Genomic DNA, 21291 nt, shown 5'->3' with positions numbered 1-21291 from the left:
TTTTATCCCTTAGGAATGGAAGATATGTACTAGCACATGCAATGTCATCATCACTGTATTGAGGGCCACTTCCAAGAAAAAAAAAGAGAATATTCCCACCTTTCACAGTCCAAAAGGGCTGAAGACCATTATCTAGTTTACCTCACCCATAAGAGGGGAGATCTGTCAAGGTAAGGTACGGAAAGAATCTGTGACATATATTTCCCCCATGCTTCCAATATGTTCAGCTTGTAAAACAAAAGTTCTTAAGGCAAAGTATGTTCCTAGAAGCCAATAAAATAAGTATTTCCCCTCATGGTTGAATATGGTTGAATGGCTTAAGTCTAATGAGTTAAAGATACATCACTTTCACAAACTCAAATGATTTCTAAATTTGTCTCGTCTGTATTAAGATTCTAAGACTTATCTATCCCCCACTCTCAACCCTACTGCTCTAGGCACTTTAATCGCATTATCCTGATATTTTCATCGTAGCATCTGTAACAATCAGAAAGTATCCTATTTATGTAAATACAGTCTGATTCTCCCCCAACACACTCCTTTAGAATGTAAGCTCCATGAGAACAGAAACTTGTCTGTCTTGAAGCCTACTGTACCCCTAATCCTAGTACCTAGAAATAAAGTAGCAAATAATAATCTTTCAATACAAATGTGAGGAATAATGAAATCATTATGGAGGAGTGTCATCTAAATCTCTAGAATTTTTTACACTGAATTTGAAGAAAATTTTTCTTATATTTGAGTAAGAGGGGTTTATATGATGCTGTGGAACTTCATGACAGTTCAAATAAAAAAAAAAAACAAATCCATATCACTATAAGGCACGCTAACAAGCTGAGTAAGTAAGTTTTTAAATATTCAGATTTAGCTTTTAACCAATACTTCTGCAATTAGTCTTAAAATCTACAAAGTTCTCTTTGTTTTTAACTTGCTTATGATCCTGTCATTTAATTAATAAATACTTATTGCACCCAACTTTGTGGAGGACATTATGGGAAATTAATTAAAGGTCCTGCCCTGAAAGAGCTTAGAAACCAAAAGAGGAGTGACATGATCACAGCTATACATTGAGGGGGATTACCATAGTCTCAGTATTTTATTGGATTGGAGGTAGGGAGACCAGTTAGAAGTCTATTATAGCAATTAGTTCCACACAGAAATAACTGGGAGGTCTGATTTAGAAGGGTGACAATGTAAAGAAGTGAATTAAATATAAAAGAAAATAAATATGACAGAAAATGGCATATACTCTATGCTTTTACATTTTTAAAGAGTTTCTTATAGAATAGTACCACTGCTAAAACACTGTTTTCTTAGTTATGGGAGGATGACGGTCTGGGTGAACAACTGTTTTCAGTCTTGTATGTGATTTGAAGTAGTGACCTATCACTGTACTGAAATAGACTGAAATAATCTGAATATTTAAGAACTGTACTTTCGAACCCAGAACATAACAGCAGTAATAACTGGTTAACTATACTGCTTGGACATTAGCTTTGATTTCTAAAATCAAACACCACAAGAACTAGGTACAGAACTATGATTCTCAAACTGGGAACAGCAGACTGTAAGCCATGAGTTCTTTTTCTTTTTTTTTAAATACTTTTATTGACAAATCTTCACATACAGTCCATACATGCTGTATAATCAATAAGCCATGTGTTCTTGAGGAAGATTTGAAAAGTTTATATTTTCATTTTGATAATCTAAAAAGTGTAGCCTGTGTCATCTGCATAACCACATCATATTCAAAATCAATGGAACTAGAGTTAGAGTGTGCAAAAGAGAAAAGCACAAAAGGGATTTATATGGTAAGTGAAAGCAAACCACCTCATCTGTGACTTAAGGATGAAAGCTTTGCAATGTTCAAAAAATGATGCAGGAATTGAGTCATCACAGGATGCACAGTGGTACAAATTGCATACCTGTGCTACAGCGAACACTAATATATTCACTATGCAAAGAAAGATTTAGTTTCAGCGAAGTAACCTCCATCACCCTAATTTGTTTTGTTGTTTCATTGGTTTTACACTTTTGCTTATATTTCATTTGTGAATTTACTTTTGATTTATACTTGGGGAAAATCAGTAAGGACAAGAAATATATACTTACTACATACATCCCAAAATTAAGTATTTTAACAAAATAAAATATAAAAATCATTTAGGCTAATCCTGGGAATCCACAATTATTTCCTTTTAAAATGGGACTGACTATATATCATCCATGATTAAGACTAATATGGTTCTTTATCATGTGACCCCAAGCACAACCTATCTGAGCTTCAGTTGACTTGTAGGTTTATAAGAAACCTGAATTTACTGTGATAATTATGTGGTACAGTCTAACTCAATTATAAGTACTTTTGCTCATTCTCTATCTAAATTAACATCTGATCTATTTTTTTATGGCATTCAACATTCTACCAAACACCAGGACTTATGTTCTTGTCATCTTTGATGTCTCTCTCCATTGAAATATTAATGCAGATTACATCCCTACAATGGCTCCTTAACCCAACAACCATCAGTTTAGAAAACTCCAAAGCTTGAAACTTACTATGGTATTTTTACCTCCATCTCCTCTCACCTACAAGTAACTCATACTACATAACAGCTACAGGTTTTTATCTCCTAGAGCACATTGCTGAGGTTCTCCTACTCTTCTACTTAAAAGTTTTCTGTAACTCTTAAGACCTTCTACATTAAGGCTCCACCCAAACTATCCTCCCAACTTTACCTTTAATGATTCCTAAACTGGAAGTTCTGAGACAATGATTTTGAGGTTATTTTATCCCCTGTGCCTAGCACAGGATGTGACACATAATAGACCCCCACTAAATAATATTTGGAAAAAGTAATGAAAATCTGTACTACTCCTTTCCCAAAAAAAAGTTGTTCTATCTCCAATGGGATAATTCTTCATTTCTTTCTGACACACTTTTAATTATTAATAGACAATGTCCTAACCACAATTCTTAAAACTGGTCTTTACAGATAATCACAAAAAGAACAATAACCTTCTGTGATTTTGTAATGAAAAGAAAAAGAAAGTCAATGAAAAAGCCTTTTAATCTCCCTCTTTCATTACTTTTTAAATTCTTAGTCTTATTACTAACTTAGCTACTGGTTTGGCAAGGCCCAAATAATTGCAACATAAACTCTATAAAAACAAAAATAATTTCCAACTGGGTAATATAAGAACATCAAATGATAAGCAAATTTCATTAACTAAATCCTGTTAGTATCTATAGGTAATTTCTTTTAAATGTTTCCCTGTTCCTTGTTCTAGTGAGAAACCAACTGCCCAAGCTTCACACACACACACACACACACACACACACACACACACACACACACAATATCCCCCTCCCCTGCAGAAGACACTACAAAATGCATATATTGTTATGACATAGCTATGACATCATCTTTGTAGGCAATTTGAATAAGGAAAATTATTACTGCTAATTATAAACAATACCAGTGAGGATTTTTTTGAACATTTATTTTTCTGTTCACTTTCATACCATCAACGTCACTGATCCAACCTTCCACTACAAAAGCTAGAAAAGAACCAGAGGGCCTCAAATTAAGGTATAAAAGTGTGTGCAAGGACACAGATTCCTTAGGGATCCTACAGCATAATTTTAAAACATACATGGATCGTCAGATAACCCACAGAATTAAAATATGGCTTTTATAAAGTCAATCAATTCAATTCTCAGCTCTCTAAACAAAAGACTAACAAGTCTGGTGTTTAGAAAAAGGCAGAGGTCTTAACTCATCTTTACCAACTTAATGTACTCACATCAAATGCTTGCAACAAGTCAAAGGTGACGGTACCTTAAGAATAACCACAACTCTCCTTAACAAAGACAAAATTAGGGTACCAAAATAGAGTTCCCAGAGCTGGATATCACTTGGATTGTAAGAACTATTGCAAAATCTTCCAAAACTTTATTCCGTGAATTCATTACATGGGGGCAGGAAGAACTTCCCTGAAAAACATGGGTATGACATACGATTGACAGTATCTCAATTTATTATTTGCCAAAAGGCAATGGCAAATGGGTCTTCTCTCTATGGATAGCAGAGCCATAAAAGAAAAAGACAACATTTTAATATAGACCACAGCTGATCCATATGCTCAAACGATGTGAGCGTCCACACCCCAACAAGTTGTAGACTATGACCTAACACACAAACCTTAAATACCTAATACAGTACCAATACTCTGCTTCCTTGAAGAAACCTATAATTCCATAAACTGCTGAACATCACCAAACTAACCCCCCCAAAGTGAATATTTTAAATACTAAATCAGGAAATCATGGTAAGCGCTAGCGGTTCCTCTAGGCCCCAGCAGCAGCCTAGGTATAAGAGCAAACTCGAGCCCTAAAGAATAATGTTGATGTCATTACGAGGTTACTGATTCTTTGCACTCCAGACAAGTCATTCCCTGACCCACAACGCAATTCTTCCTCCTACCCCTTGCGCCCACCCTCGTCCCCCAAAATAAAGAAATCTCAAGACAGAGAAGCCCTCCGGTAGCCCCTTCTCCTCTACCTCCAGCGGCCGTCGCTTTCTTCTCCCTCAAGCTCCGAGGTAGGCGCTCCAGAAGGTCCCGAGCAATTCCGAGTGAAGGCGGTGCTTGTTTTGCCTCTGCACGCTAGCTCTGTCTGGTCAGCCGCTTCCTTTCTCAGTGTGCCCAAACGGAGCGCTCCAGGGTACCCGGAGGCCGAGACTGGGGCCCGGGAGGCGACGCCACCGCTGCCGCCGCCTCTGGTATGTCAGGGGCCGGGATTGTATTTCGAAAGATCCGCCATTTTCACCTCGTCATCACCATCACAGCTCAGCAGCTTCCCCGACAGCCGGAGCCCGGGCCGCCGGCGCCGCCGCCGCCAGTAACCTCCCCCTTCCTCCTCCTCCTCTCCCCAACCCTCCTCTCCCGAGAGGCGCACACCCACATATCCGGGGAAACCACCCGCCCGCCCCGCCAACCTTCAAATGCGCACGGGAGATACAAATGCACAGGCTACGGGAAGACCTTTCACCCCAGGACGAAAAATGGTGCTCCCGCGGGCCCGCAGGATCGCCAAAGGAAGCCACGCTACCTGCGGGGTCCCAAGTGCGGCATATTTTTGTTGTGAAAAGCAAGAGCCAAGCGAAAGGTGGCATAGGGGCAATAAGGGACCACTCCATGTCAGAAAAGCAACTTGAGATGGATGATGGAATGCGTTCCACTATGTCCATCTCAGACCGTAAAAAATCAAGATCTTTAATATCACCAACTCTGACATTTTACATCATCGTCAGAACTAGTTTGACAGAAGGAGTTTTTTCCAATATACACGTCTCAACTCTGATACCTAAGTAAATTACAGGCACTAATCCTCATGCAGACACTGTGGTCAAAACAACTACCTCCTTAAAATAAAAATTTCAACACCTGTCTAAGAAATAAACTCCAAACTATTTTTCTCTCCACTTAATTTTTTTCTGTCCATGAACACTGTGGCTTCTAATTTGTTTGTCACTGGTTTAGGATGTCAAAATTGCAGCTACGTTAAAAAATACTAAATTTAAAGATATTTTTAAAAAGTGGAAACGTTCATGAATAATCCACTTCTAAAATATAGAATATAAACCGCTAACCTAATATTATTTGACAAATGTTTCTTAGGATCTAAATCGCCAAATTAAAAATACATCTGCTTCTGATATATTTGTTCAACACGGTGAAAATAGGCAGCTTGCTTTATTTTAGCACAAGACCCTAGACTTGCTGCAGGGCTTTTGATGAAACCAGCATAAAATAGAAAGTAAATTGGCCACCTTTGATAATTTTAGGAAGAATGTGCTAATTACTTATTCAAAAGCTGAATTCTACACCATTCAACTACAGCAGAAGATCTAAAAGACCTATCTGAAATACACTGAATTTCAAGGTTGCCAATAAGGCCACTCTACTGTCTTTTTTAAAAGTTTGTCTAAGAAAAGTGAGGTAGAAGTTGAAAAATCATTTCATTTCCCTACCTCGCTTGCATGACAACTCCATATACAAATCGGAAGATTCAGGCTTAAACAAGTGGCATCTACCATTCAGCCCAATCGCCCAAGCCTGCTTGAGGTTGTGTTTACAGTCTCTCCAGTTCTTTATCTTAAACTATTTTCCTACCGACAGCCTCTTCTACCCGCACTCCACTAGGTTTACCGTTGCTTGGCCAAGCAAAATCCCATACCGCTCCCTTTCCCAGTGCAGCTCGGGAACATTATGACATTTGGCTGGTGGGCTTCGCGAGGAAAACGGACGCACACGAAGAAGGGACCATACAAAGGGGCGTAGAAAGAGCTGGGCGGCGGGCAACTAGGAAGGAGGGGCTGGTACAAAATGACACAGCAACAAAACCGGTTCCCAGAAACCTGGGGCCGACACACACAGGCTTCTCTCGCCGCGCAGTTGTGTGTGTGTGTCAACAGCCGCCGGAGTCCCTCCTCCGGATCGCCGGGAACGACTGCAGGCTCACACAGCGCTGGCCCTGCCGAGTGACAGCCGCCCTCCAGGAAGCCAGCGGGAAGGGAACGAGCTCCGAGAACCCTCCCGCCCCCAGCGGCCCGGGGATGGGGCGCGGCGTACCCTAGCCGGCAGGTTCCCGCTCCCAGCCACAGTCCGTCGGCCTGGGCTCCCTGGAGGGGGCAGTCCCGCGCCTCCGCCTGTTTCGCCACCCGCAACGGGGGCCAGCGCCCCCTTCCCGCCCAGAACCCCCGCCCCCGGGGCTGACACTCACCAAAGCCGGCGGCACCGCCGCCTTCTCCTCGCGCCGCGCTTCTTGGGCTCCCAGCAGCCGCGGTGGCGGCGGCGCCTCCGAGACACAGACCCGGGTTTGTTCAAAATCACGCGCCCAGCGCCATTCCACCGCCGCATCCCATAATACGCTGGGCCCTCCCCGCCCGCGCGCCCCTCTCCGCCCACCCCTCCATTCCGCCCGCCCCGCCTTCCCGGCCGGCTTCCTTCGCCCCGCCCCTTCCGCGGCGCCTTGCTCCACCCCGTGGCAACCCAAATTGCGTCATTCCGCAGGGCGCGGTGGGCACGCTCCGGCTCCACGTGACACCGACTGTGCGCTCTGTCAAAGCTTTAGCACCGAAGGTTCCATCAGGCTGAGGTTGGGAGGGGAGGTAGGAGATCGCGCCTGCGGTTGGAAAGAGACTGCCTCATCTAGCTTCCCATGTAACCAAGACGGTGCTGCGGTTGCGATTTCCAGTATCTCGCCACTCTTTGATGTACGGGGGTTGGAGATGGGCAAGTGATCAATATTCACAAATGCCACTTCTCTTCGTTTTTTAGGCACTAATTTTGCTGGGGTCGCTAAATAATCGCTGAGAGACCACGCAGAATTAAACTTATCTTGAAAAGGACTTTTTTCTCTTGTGCTTTATACACTGCGGCTAACACAAAAAAACGGCCTTTGTATTTTTTCACCTTTTCCTTCTTTCATATTTTATTTTTCAATATATCCTTTATTATAAGATAAGAGAAAGATCCAAATTTGGAGTGGGGTAAACAGGCACTGAGAGATTATTCAGTTAATAACTGCTTTGGGTGAGACAAGCACTACACAGATGAAACTATAAAAAACACAAGAGTGTGATTAAAAGGTAAGTGGTGTAGTACAGTCCTTAACTGCACATGGAATACGGAGGACATAAAGGTCAATGTGAGAGGCAGTAGCGTCCGGGAGGTAAGACTTAGGTTGTAGTTCCAGCAGCTATCACTTTGGAATCCAGCAGTCCTGGTTTTAATCCTCGTGCCTACCCTCATTGGTATATAGTGTTCATCAGGTTTCTTTTCCCATCTACAAAATAAAAATGACAAAACTTCCCTGGATTCTGAGGATTAAATGAAGCTAGAAATGTCGAGCAACTACCCAGTCTCAAAAATTAGCTCTTTTTCTGACATAATCACGACCCCATAACACCTACCCCAGACTCAATGGTTAGAATTTAGCAAGGCATGTGCATGAAATTAGTCAAGGTTTGGAAGTACGAAAGTCTGTGGCATGTGCAAGGAACGTGAGAAAGTTAAACGATACACTGGCTTTGTTGGGGATAAGTTAAGGTTGAGCCCAGTTTATGAGGAGCCAGGAAAGCTAGTGTAAGAAAACAGCCTTGTGGCAAATGATTGGTGGTTCTGTGGGGCGCCTATGGAGAAAAGAAAGGAGGTAGTTAGGATTCTCAAAGACAGCTGGATTTTAAGGAGACAATCCAAAAGAAGAAAAATTTCCAGTTTATTTTATAAGGTTAGCATAATCCTAATACCAACGCCTTAGACAAGCAGTACCAAAAAAAAAAGAAAGGAAGTACTCTTTTTCAGTATGACTACAAAGACAAAATTGAGAAATAAGATGTTATCAATCTACTAATGTGTTGAAAAATAGAATTCACACCAAGTAGTTTATACCCAGGAATGATACTTAACATTAAGAACTCTACTCATGTAGTTTATTATATTAAAGGTGAAAAGCCAAATGTTCTCTAGAGATTAATTGTGTAACTTTTTTTTGTTTCTTGTTTTTTCTGTATTTATTTCAGTTACTAATTCATAAATTTTACAATCATTAATTTCTACATCCCTACATATTTCACTTATCATTACCCGTACCAATCTATTTCCTTAAGTTCTTTATTCTAATTTGGGTTTTTTGTTTGGCTTTTATATAATCCATCTGTTCTAGCTTGCTAGCTGCCAGAATGCAATGCACCAGAAACGGATTGGCTTTTAATAAAAGGGGGTTTATTTTGTTAGTTCTTCAGAGGAAAGGCAGCTAACTTGCCACTGAGGTTCTTTCTTACGTGGGAAGGCACAGGGTGATCTCTGCTGGCCATCTCTCCAGACCCCTGGATTCCAACAACTTTCCCCGGGGTGACTTCTTTCTGCATCTCCAAAGGCCTGGGCTGAGCTGTGAGTGCTTGGATAAGGTATGCTGAGCTGCTTGGGCTGTGCTACCTTGCACTCTCTCATTAAAGCACCAGCCAGTTAAGTCGAATGTCACTCATTGCAGAAGGCACGCCTCCTACCTGACTGCAGATGTAATTAGCAACAGATGAGGTTCACATACCTTTGGCTTATATCCGCAGCAACAAAACTAGGTATACTCACCTGGCCAAGGTGACAACTGAATCTAACTAACACACCATCTTTAAGTAATTGTTCCCTCTTATCCCCCAGAAATAGAACATGGAATGAACACTGAGTCTCCAGATGCTTGAAAATGTCTGCTTTGCTGTCATACATCAACAATAGTTTATCAAGGTCACAATTCTGTCCTTTGTTTTTCAGTTTTTATTTAACTTTACAAATGACATGTCTCACAATCTGATTTGATTTGTAGCTAACCCATTTTTGTTTAACCAGATTTTAAGATGTATCCTTTATCCTTGGGATTCAGAAAATAATAATAATAATAATAATAATATGCTGACTCTTCCTTTTTTTTAAATTAACCCAGCGTAGTACTTGGTAACCCTTTCTGGTCTGAGGATGTTTCCTTTGGTCATAGAAATTTCTATTATTTTTTTTCTTATTGACTTTTCTTTCTGTTCTATTTAAGTGGTACAATTATGCTTCCTCTTCCACATGCAAAACATGTCCTTTTTCTCAGATTTATTTCCTTCTCAACTCAAAGTGGTTTAACAGTAGTTTATCGGAACCTCACAACACCATTTTATGTGCTTTTTAAAAAACATTTTATAACTTCGGGTATTTATGTGACACCTGAGACTCAGAGCTCAGAAACTATGAAAGTCAGCATTACTCATGCAGCAACTGTTGAAAAAGTGATCAGACTTCACTGGAGATATGAATGAACCTAATCTGGATAAGACTAAGGTAAATCAGAATACAGGGTAAAGGATGATAGCATCTATATTTAAAAACTTCAACTTCTGTGTGAGACCAAAGGAAGAGGCTTATTTGGTGCAAAAATTTATATTTTGACTAGTGCATTACCTAATTATTGTATGGTCAGTTTATTTGAACATCATATTACATGGAACCTTGAAAAGGGCGTAAGATCTTGTTGGTTTATAGGGAATAGTATAATGCCCTGCTATATCCCAGAGTAATTTGGACAATGAATAAAGAAGTATTTTCAAAGTCTTCTCAGGGGACTGAGGAGAAAGGAAGAAATAGTCAACTTCCCCATATGGGGAATTCCTGATATTCTCACAAGCAGTGGGGACAACCAAATCAATTCGCAGAGCCCTCAATCTAGGGGTCCAACTCTATAAAAATTATTCCTGCAAAGAATAGGCTAAACCTACTTTAATTAGAACTAAGAGTCACCCCCAGAGAACCACTTGTGTTGCTCAGATGTGGCCTCTCTGTCGAAGCCAGTGTGGTAGTTAGATTCAGTTGTCAACTCAGCCAGGCGAAGGTACCTAGCTCTGTTCTGTGTACATGAGCCAATGGTACATGAACCTCATCTGTTGCTCATTACATCTGCAGTCTGTAAAGAGGCCTGCCTGCTGTAATGAATGTTGTTTGATTTAATTGGCTGGTGCTTAAATGAGAGAGCTCAACGTAGCACAGCCCAAGCAGCTCAGCATACATCATCTCAGCACTCGCAGCTCAGCCCAGGCCTTTGGAGATGCAGAAAGAAATCACCCTAGGGAAAGTTGTTGGAACCCAGAGGCCTGGAGAGAAGGCCGGCAGAGAACACCCTGTGCCTTCCCGCATAAGAAAGAACCTCAGTGGCAAGTTAGCTGCCTTTCCTCTGAAGAACTAACAGAATAAATCCCCTTTTATTAAAAGCCAATCCATCTCTGGTGTGTTGTATTCCGGCAGCTGGCAAAGTAGAACAGCCAGCATGGCAGGTGAACACACTGTCCTCCCCACTATGTGGGACATGACTCCCAGGAGTGTAAATCTGTCTAGCAATGTGGGACCTGACTCCTGGAGATGAGTAAGGACCTGGCATTACGGGATTGAGAAAGGCTTCTTGATCAAAAGGGGAAGAGAGAAATGAGACAAAATAAAGTTTCAGTGGCTGAGAAATTTAAAACACAGTCAAGAGGTTATAATGGCTATTCGTTAGTCTTATGCATTATACAGACATCCCTTTTTAGTTTATGGTGTATTGGAGTGCCTGGAGGCAAGTACCTGAAACTGTTGAGCTGTGACTAGCCTTGATTGTTGAAGATGATTGTGTAATGATATAGCTTTTACAATGTGACTGTGTGATTGTGAAAACCTTGTGTCTGATGCTCCTTTTTTTTTAATTTTTAACTTTTATTATTGCATAGTAAATAAATATAGCATTGAAATAAAAAAGCAATAGTTTTTAAAGCACTCTTCAACAAGTAGTTACAGGACAGATCTCAGAGTTTCTCATGGGCTACCATACAATCCTCTCATATTTTTCCTTCCAGCTGCTCCAGAATTTAGAAGGCTAGAGGGCTTAAATATTTTTTTATCATCACAATAAATTTTTGTCCTTCTTTTTCTGTGAATAATAACATATATACAAAAAAGCTGTAAATCTCAAAGCACATCACCACAATTAGTTGTAGGACATGTTTCAGACTTTGACATGGGTTACAACTTCACAATTTTAGGCTTTTACTTCTAGCTGCTCTAAAATACTGGAGACTAAAAAAGATATCAATTTAATGATTCAGCATTCATATTCATTTGTTAAATCCTATCTTATATATATAACTCCACCATCAATTTGATCTTCCCATACCTCTCTTTAGGGTTGTTTGGGCCATGGAAATTCTAAATTTTTCATATTGGAAGGGTCTGTCACTAATATGGGGTAGGTAAATGGAGCTATCTGATGTTCTGGAGAGGTTGGGCTAGGTTTCAGGATTTATCTGAACCAGAGACCCATCTGGAGGTTGTAGGTTTCTGGAAAGTTACCCCAGTGCATGGAAATCTTGGGGAATCTTATATATTGCCCCAGGTGTTCTTTAAGATTGGCTGCAATGGTCCTGGTTGGGGATTGGCAGGTTATGATAGGTAGCAAGGACTACATGAAGCTTGCATAAGAGCAACCTCCAGAGTGGCCTCTCGAATATTTAAACTCTCTGTGGCACTGATACTTTATTAATTACACTTCTTTTCCCCCTTTTGGTTAGGATAGAATTGTTGATCTGGATTCATCCCTGGGAGTCATCTTCATATCACCAGAGAGGCTTTCACCCCTGGATGTCATGTCCCATGTGGTGGTGAGGGCAATGATTTCACTTGCAGAGTTGGGCTTAGAGAGACTGAGGCCACATCTGAGCAACAAAAGAGGTCCTCCAGAAATAACTCTTAGGCATGCCTATAGGTAGTCTAAGCTTCTCCACTACTTACAAAAGCTTCACAAGAGTAAGCCTCATGATCGAGGGCATGACCTATTGACTGGGTGTCTCTAAAGTTTGACACAGTATCAGGAGATTCCCTGATGTTCAGGTTTAACAGTTCCATATTCTTTCTCACATCCCTCAGGGGATTTTGCCAATACTTTTTGATTCTCTATTAATATACTCTAGGATGTTTCCAGGCATTACAATAATCTCTACAGGATTAAAGGACATCTTTCTTATTCTGTGCTCCCTGTGTTTCAATTGTTCAAATGAATCAATCTCAAAGAGTATGTGTGGTTCTGAAATATAGACACTATCTTCCTTACCTTTAAGTTCTGGATTACTTTAACCTCAACCTGTTTGGCTTCCTTCTTATCTCTAAATATCAGGTTATGTATATATGAAACAGCCTCTCAAAATCCATAAATATTAATCACCACTTCAGAGTTAATGTGTCTGTTCTAAAAGCTTAAACTCTAGGCCACTGTTTTCTTATAAGCATTTTCTAAAGGTGACCATACCATTGTTGTTCTTTTGTTTCTGGCTTATTTTGTCTTACCAAATGTCCCACATGTTCATTCACATCATTGCATGCTTCTCGACTTTGTTCCTTTTTGTAGCAGCACAACCTTCATTCCTAAGTATACATCGTCATCTGCCTGCCAATCTACTTCTCCATCAGTGCATCCTTCAAACACCTGTATTCATTCCGCATCATGTAGAGGGCCCAAAGTCCACAGTCCATCAACATTCAATAGATAATTTTATGGTCCCAAGAGAAAGAAAACCAATAAACATAACCTTGCCAAATAGGAAATCTAAACCTCTTTTTAACTTTTGTCCCTCCGCACCCCCCGCCCCCATGTTATTTACCGCTACCGTTGCTGTGGTAGTGCTGATGGTTTCCTTTTGAACATAGCTCATAGCATGCAATAGCAATTTTCCCCCTGTACCCTGGACTTAAACATTCTTTATACAAGAATCATATCTTTGTGGTAATTCTTGCCAGAACTAATTCATATTTCTAGTGTTAATCAGTGAGACAGGTAGGTCTATACAATGCTTTCAATCTTGTTCATCTTCAATATGGTAATATTACTTATAGACGCACTAGAGAACCACCTTCACACCTATCTCTTCCCTTAGATTGGAATTCAACCTCATTCGCTAACAGGTCACCCATCTCTAGCTTCTATGTATCTCTAAGTCCCCTATATTCTGTATTATAAGCCTCTGATTATACCTTTATGCTGGTCATAAAAGTGGAATCATATGGCGTTTATCCTTTTGAACTCAGCATTATGCCCTCAAGGATCATCCATATTGTGCTGTACTTCGGGACATCATTTTGTGTTACTGCTGCTTAATGTTCCATCGTATGTATATACCACATTTTGTTGATCCACTCCTCTGTTGATGGGCATTTGGTTTGTTTCCATCTTTTGGCAATTGTGAATAATGCAGCTATGAACATCGGTGTGCAAATGTCTGTGTCATTGCTTTCAGCTCTTCTGGGTATTTACCAAGTAGTGCTTTTGCCGGATCATAGGGCAACTTGATATATAGTTTCCTAAGGAACCGCCAGTCTTCCATAGAGGCTGTACCATTATACATTCCCACCAGCAATGCATAAGTGTCCCAGTTTCTCCACATCCTCTCCAACATTTACAGTTTCTGTTTGTTTAATAGCAGCCATTCTTATAGGTGTGGACTGGTATCTCGTTGTAGTCTTTATCTGCATTTTTCTTATAGCCAATGATGATGAGCATCTCTTCATGTGCTTTTGAGCGATCTGTATTTGCTCTTCAGAAAAATGCCTATTCATATCTTTAGCCTATTTTATAATTGGATTGTTTGTTCTTTTGTTGTTGAGTTGGATGATTTCTTTGTATATACAGGAAATCAAACTTTTGTCTAATATGTTATTTCCAAATATTTTTTCTCATTGAGTTGGATGCCTCTTCACCTTTTTGACAAAGTCTTTTGAGATGCAGAAGCATTTGATTTTGAGGAGTCCCATTTATCCATTTTTTTTTTTCTTTTCTTGCTTGTGCTTTGGGTGTAAAGTTTAGGAAGCTACCTCCTCTTACTATTACTAGGTCTTGAAGATGTTTCCCTACATTTTCTTCTAGAAGCTTTATGGTGCTAGTTCTTATATTTAGCTGTTTGATCCACTTTGAGTTAATTTTTTGTGTAGGGTGTAAGATAGGAGTCCTCTTTCATTCTTTTGGCTATTGACATCCAGTTCTTCCATGCCCAGTTACTGAAAAGACTATTTTGTCCCAGTTCAGAGGATTTGGGGTCATTGTAAAAAATCAGTTGACCATTTCCCAAGTTGTGAATTCTTGATATTCTCACAAACAGTGGGGACAACCAAAGCAATAGGCTGAGCCCCCAATCTTGGGGTTTATTCATATGAAACTTAACCCCACAAAGGATAGGCTATGCCTACTTAAAATTAGGCCTAAGAGTCACCTCCAGAGAACCTCTTTTGTTGCTCAGATGTGTCCTCTCTCTCTCTCAGCCAACATGACAAGCAAACTCACTGTCCTCCCCCTCTTTATATGCAATATGACTCCCAGGGGGTTGGACCTTCCTGGAAACGTGACAGAAATCCTAGAATGAGCTGGGACTCAGCACCAAGGGATTGAGAAAACCTTCTCGGCTGAAAGGGGGAAGAGAGAAATGAGACAAAATAAAGTGTCAATGGCCGAGAGATTCCAAACAGAGTTGAGAGGTTATCCTGGAGGTTATTCTTACGCATTAAATAGATATCACCTTTTCAATTAAGGCATAACAGAGAGGCTGGAGGGAACTCCCTGAAAATGTAGAGCTGTGTTCCTGTAGCCATGTTTCTTGAAGATGATTGTATAATGATATAGCTTTTACAATGTGACTGCGTGATTGTAAAAACCTTGTGTCTGATGCTTCTTTTATCTACCTTATGGACAGATGAGTAAAACACATGGATTAAAAATAAATACATAACAGGGGAACAAATGTTAAAATAAATTTAGTAGACTGAAATGCTAGTGATTAATGAATGGAAGGGGTAAGGGGTACGGTATGTATGAATTTTTTTCTGTTTTCTTTTTATTTCTTTTTCTGAATTGATGCAAATATTCTAAGAAATGATCATGATGATGATATACAACTATGTGATAAAAAAGAATGTTCATATTGTATGTTGATTGGTTTTACTAATAAAAATTTTAAAAATAAATAAATACATAAATCAGTTGACCATAGATTTGGTGGTCTATTTATTTTTTTTATTTTATTATTTTTTTAAATAATTTTTTATTGATTAAAAAGAAATTACAAGAAAGAAACACAAACATCCGTAATATATGCTCATCCCGTTCTACATATATAATCAGTAATTCACAATATCATCACATAGTTGCATATTCATCATCATGATCATTTCTGAGAACATTTGCATCAATTCAGAAAAAGAAATAAAAGACAACAGAAAAATAAAACAAAAACAGAAAAAGAAAAAAATTTTTTACATACCATATCCCTTATCCCTCCCTTTCATTGATCACTAGCATTTCAAACTGAATTTATTTTAACATTTTTTCCTCTATTATTTTTTTTTCCTGAATCTACTATGTGCTTTTATTTTTTTATGCAATTTTTTAAAAATTTTTTTAATTAATCAAAAAAAAGAAAAGAAATTAACACAACATTTAGAAATCATTCCATTCTACACATGCACTCAGTAATTCTTAGTATCATCACATAGATGTATGATCATCATTTCTTAGTACATTTGCATCGATTTAGGAAAAGAACTAGCAAAACAGCAGAAAAAGATATAGAATGTTAATATAGAGAAGAGAATTAAAATAATAATACTAATAAAAAATATATATATAAAAAAAGGAAAAAGAAAAAAACAAAAACAAAAGATACAAACAAACAAACAAACAAACAAAAAACCATATTTCAGGTGCAGCTTCATTCAGTGTTCCAACATAGTCACATTACGCTTAGGTATTATTGTGCTGTCCATTTTTGAGTTTTTGTATCTGGTCCTGTTGCACAGTCTGTATCCCATCAGCTCCAATTACCGATTATCTTACCCTGTTTCTAACTCCTGCTGGTCTCTGTTACCAGTGATATATTCCAAGCTGATTCTCGAATGTCGGTTCACATCAGTGGGACCATACAGTATTTGTCCTTTAGTTTTTGGCTAGACTCACTCAGCATAATGTTCTCTAGGTCCATCCATGTTATTACATGCTTCATAAGTTTAGTCTGTCTTAAAGCTGCATAATATTCCATCATAGGTATACGCCACAGTTTGTTTAGCCACTCGTCTGTTGATGGACATTTTGGCTGTTTCCATCTCTTTGCAATTGTAGATAATGCTGCTATAAACACTGGTGTGCAAATGTCCGTCTGTGTCTTTGCCCTTAAGTCCTTTGAGTAGATACCTAGCAGTGGTATTGCTGGGTCATAATCCATTCTGCCATTCTATGTCTTTTGATTGGGAAATTCAGTCCATTAACTTTTAGTGTTATTACTGTTTGGATAATATTTTCCTCTACCATTTTGGCTTTTGTATTATATATATCATATCTGATTTTCCTTCTTTCTACACTTTACTCCACACCGCTCTCTTCTGTCTTTTCGTATCTGACTCTAGTGCTCCCTTTAGTATTTCTTGCAGAGCTGGTCTCTTGGTAACAAATTCTCTCAGTGACTTTTTGTCTATAAATGTTTTAATTTCTCCTTCATTTTTGAAGGACAATTTTGCTGGATATAGAAGTCTTGGTTGGCAGTTTTTCTCTTTTAGTAATTTAAATATATCATCCCACTGTCTTCTAGCTTCCATGGTTTCTGCTGAGAAATCTACACATAGTCTTATTGGGTTTCCCTTGTATGTGACAGATTGTTTTCCTCTTGCTGCTTTCAAGATCCTCTCTTTCTCTTTGACCTCTGACATTCTAACTAGTAAGTGTCTTGGAGAATGCCTATTTGGGTCTATTCTCTTTGGGGTGCGCTGCAATTCTTGGATCTGTAAATTTAGGTCTTTCATAAAAGTTGAGAAATTTTCAGTGATAATTTCTTCCGTTAGTTTTTCTCCTCCTTTTCCCTTCTCTTCTCCTTCTGGGACACCCACAACACGTATATTTGTGCGCTTCATATTGTCATTCAGTTCCCTGATCCCCTGCTCAAGTTTTTCCATTCTTTTCCCTATAGTTTCTGTTTCTTTTTGGAATTCAGATGTTCCATCCTCCAGTTCACTAATTGTAGCTTCTGTCTCTTTAGATCTACCATTGTAGGTATCCATTGTTTTTTCCATTTTTTCTTCTTTGTTCTTCACTCCCATAAGTTCTGTGATTTGTTTTTTCAGATTTTCTATTTCTTCTTTTTGTTCAGCCCATGTCTTCTTCATGTCCTCTCTCAATTTATTGATTTGGTTTTTGAAGAGTTTTTCCATTTCTGTTCGTATATTCAGCATTAGTTGTCTCAGCTCCTGTATCTCATTTGAACTATTGGTTTGTTCCTTTGACTGGGCCATATCTTTAATTTTCCGAGCGTCATCCATTATTTTCTGCTGGTGTCTGGGCATTTGATCAGATTTCCCTGGGTGTGGGACCCAGCTGGTTGAAAGGTTTTTCTGTGAAATCTCTGGGCTGTTTTTCTTTTCCTGCCCAGTAGGTGGCACTCGTGGCACTCGTCTGTCTGCGGGGCCCACCAGTAAAAGATGCTGTGGCTCCTTTAACTTGCCAATCCGAATCTCGCAGTCGGCCCGGGAAACCGCGCGTGGAGAGGGGGGTCGCCGGCCGCTGCGGCTTGGGGGACTGCCGGTCCAAATTGCCCAGCTGGCCCGAGACGCCAAGCGTGGCGGGAGGGCCCCGCTATCCAACGTTCCCAGTCAGACCGGGGAGCCACGTGCGTGGAGGGGACCCCAGTCGCCAGCCGCCCCGGCCGGGAAAACGCACGCCCCTCGGGTATCTCACCGCAGTGGATTCTCCCTGCCCGTTTAGCCGTTCCAGAATGGGGTACGCTATCTTTTTGGTTTCTGTCGTGGCTCCGGGAGCTGTTTCGTATTGTTTCTGTTTCTTTAGTTGCTTTTCTGGAGGAGGAACTAAGACCCGCGCGTCTTACTAAGCCGCCATCTTCTCCGGAAGTCTGGTGGTCTATTTTTGCACTCTCAATTCAATTCCCTTGGTCAATGCTTCTATCTTTGTGCCAGTACCATGCTGTTTTTGACCACTATGGCTTTATAATAGGTTTTAAAGTCAGGGAGTGTTAATCCTCCCACTTTGTTCTTCTTTTTTAGGTTGCTTTTAGCTATTCAGGGTCTCTTTCCCTTCCAGATGAATTTGGTGATTAGCTTTTCCACATCTTGAAAATAGCTGGTTGGAATTTTGATTGGTACTGGGTTGAACCTGTAGATCAATTTGAGGAAAATTGACATCTTAACTATATTTAGCCTTCCTATCCATGAGCAGGGAATGTCTTTCCACATATTTAGCTCTCCTTTGATTTCTTTTAGCAATGTTATGTAGTTTTCTGTGTACAAGTCCTTTACATTCCTAGTTAAGTGCATTCCTAGATACTTGATTCTTTTAGTTGCTATTTTAAATGGTATACTTTTTTCCTTAACTGACTCCTCAGCTAGGTTATTGCTTTTGTATAGAAATGTTACTGATTTTTTTGCACATTAATTTTATATCCTGCCACATTGCTGAATTTGTTTATTAGCTCAAATTCATTGTTGTAGATTTCTCAGGGTCTTCCTAGTATAATATCATATTATCTTCAAATAATGAAAAGTTTACATCTTCCTTTCCAATTTGGATTGCCTTTTATTTCTTTGTCCAGCCTGATTGCTCTAGCTAGAACTTCTAGCACAATGTTGAATAATAGTGATGACAATGGGTATCCTTATCTTGTTCCTGATCTTAGTGGTAAAGCTTTCAGTCTCTCTCCATTGAGTAAGATGCTGGCTATCAGTTTTTCATATATTCCCTTTATCATATTGAGGTAGTTACCTTTGCTTACTATCTTTTAGAGTGTTTTCATCAGAAAAGAATGCTGAATTTTGTCGAATGCTTTTTCAGCATTAATCGAGATGATCATGTGATTTCTTCCTTTCCATTTGTTAATGTGATGTATTACATTAAATGATTTTCTTGTGTTGAACCACCCTTGCATTCCTGGTATAAACCCCACTTGGTCATGGTATATAATTCTTTTAATGTGTTGTTGGATTTGATTTGGTAATATTTTATTGAGAATTTTTGCATCTATGTTCATTAGGGATATTGGCCTGTAGTTTTCCTTTCTTATAGCATCTTTACCCGGTTTTGGTATTAAAATGATATTAGCTTCATAAAATGAGTTAGGTAGAGCTCCTTTTTCCTCAGTTGTTTGGAAAATTTTGAGCAAGGTTGGTGTTAGTTCTTTTTGAAATGTTTGATAAAATTCCCCTGTGAAGCCGTCTGGCCCTCGGCTTTTCTTTGTAAGAAGATTTTTTAATGACTGATTGAATCTCTTTACTTCTGATTGGTTTGTTGAGATCTTCTGTTTCTTCCTGAGTCAGTGTACCTTGTTTGTGTGTCTCCAGGAATTTGTCCATTTCATCTAAGTTGTCTAGTTTGTTGGTGTATAGTTGTTCATAGTATCCTCTAATGAGTTCTTTTATTTCTTCAGGGTCTGTGATAACACACCCCTTCTCATTTCTGATTTTGCTTATTTACATTCTCACTCTTTTTTCTCTGTCAGTCTTGCTAGTGGCCCATTAATTTTATTGATTTTCTCAAAGAACCAACTTTTTGTTTTAATGATTTCTATTGTTCTTTTGTTTTCCCATCCATTTAACTCTGCTTTAATCTTTGTTATTTCCCTTCTTCTATTTTCTTTGGGGTTAGTTTATTTTATTTTCTTGAGTTCCTCCAGATGTGCTGTTAAGTCCTCGATTTTTGCTTTTTCTATAGGCATTTAGGGCAATAAATTTCCCTCTCAGCATAGCTTTTACTGCATCCCGTAAGTTCTGATAAGTTGTATTCTCATTTTTATTCATCTCCAGACAGCTACTGATTTCTCTAGCTATTTCTTCTTTGACCCTCTGGTTGTTTAAAAGTGTGTTATTTAATCTCCAAATATTTGTGAATGTTCTCATTCTTTGGTGGCTACTGAGATCCAGTTTCATCCCATTGTGATCAGAGAAAGTGCTTTAGAATCATTTCAGTGTTTTTAAATCTATAAAGACCTGTTTTGTGCCCCAGTATATGATCTATCCTGGAGAATGTTCCATGAGCACTAGAGAAGAATGTATATCCTTGTGCTTTAGGGTGCAATGACCTATATATGTCTGTTAGGTCTGATTGATTTATCAAGTTATTTAACTTCTCTATTTCCTTGTTGATCTTCTGTCTGGTTGTTCTGTCTACAGAGGAGAGTGGTGTACTAAAGTCTCCTAGTGTTATAGTTGAAACACCTATCACTCCCTTCAGTTTTGCCAATGTCTGTCTCATTTACTTTGGAGCTCCTTGATTGCGAGCATAAACATTTATGGTTGTAATATCTTCTTGGTGAATTGACCCTTTAATTAGTATATAGTGCCATCTTTGTCTGTTATGATATTTTTACATCTAAAATCTATTTGGTCTTATATTAATATAGCTACTCTTTCTTTCTTTTGGTTACAACTTGTGTGGAGAATCTTTTTGCATCCTTTCACTTTCAATCTATTTGTATCCTTCTGTCTAAGATGAGTCTCTTGTAAGCAGCGTATAGCTGGATTATATTTCTTAATCCATTCTGCCAATCTGTTTCTTTTAATTGGTAAGTTTAGTCCGTTAACATTCAAAGTTATTACTGAAAAGACGTTTCTGGAATCCACCATCTTATATCTTTTATTTTATTTGTCAGATCTATATATTCTTTTCCCTCTTTCTGCTTGTATTCTTTAAAT

General features: G+C 39.1%; 1 protein-coding gene across 9 annotated transcripts in view; it reads right to left on the bottom strand.

Annotated features, from left to right (window-relative positions):
• Positions 1-6939, bottom strand: part of LIN54 (lin-54 DREAM MuvB core complex component) — a 126246-nt gene extending 119307 nt beyond the window's left edge. For 2 of the 9 annotated variants that reach the window (XM_077143008.1, XM_077143014.1), the window contains exon 1: positions 6788-6939. Coding sequence is in view for 5 of the 9 variants with exons in the window: in XM_077143010.1 (XP_076999125.1) it covers positions 6036-6057 (22 nt within the window). In the remaining 4 variants the exon portion in view is untranslated. Of the gene's footprint in view, positions 1-4565; positions 4902-6035; positions 6568-6787 lie in introns of those variants that run through there. The other 7 variants (XM_077143012.1, XM_077143011.1, XM_077143010.1 and 4 more) reach the window with 6 other exon arrangements.
• Positions 6940-21291: the final 14352 nt, after the last annotated feature.

This window comes from Tamandua tetradactyla, chromosome 24 (genome assembly GCF_023851605.1).
Source record: "Tamandua tetradactyla isolate mTamTet1 chromosome 24, mTamTet1.pri, whole genome shotgun sequence".
In the NCBI taxonomy this organism is placed as follows: Eukaryota; Metazoa; Chordata; class Mammalia; order Pilosa; family Myrmecophagidae; genus Tamandua; species Tamandua tetradactyla.
This window is presented reverse-complemented; position numbering and strand designations above follow the sequence as displayed.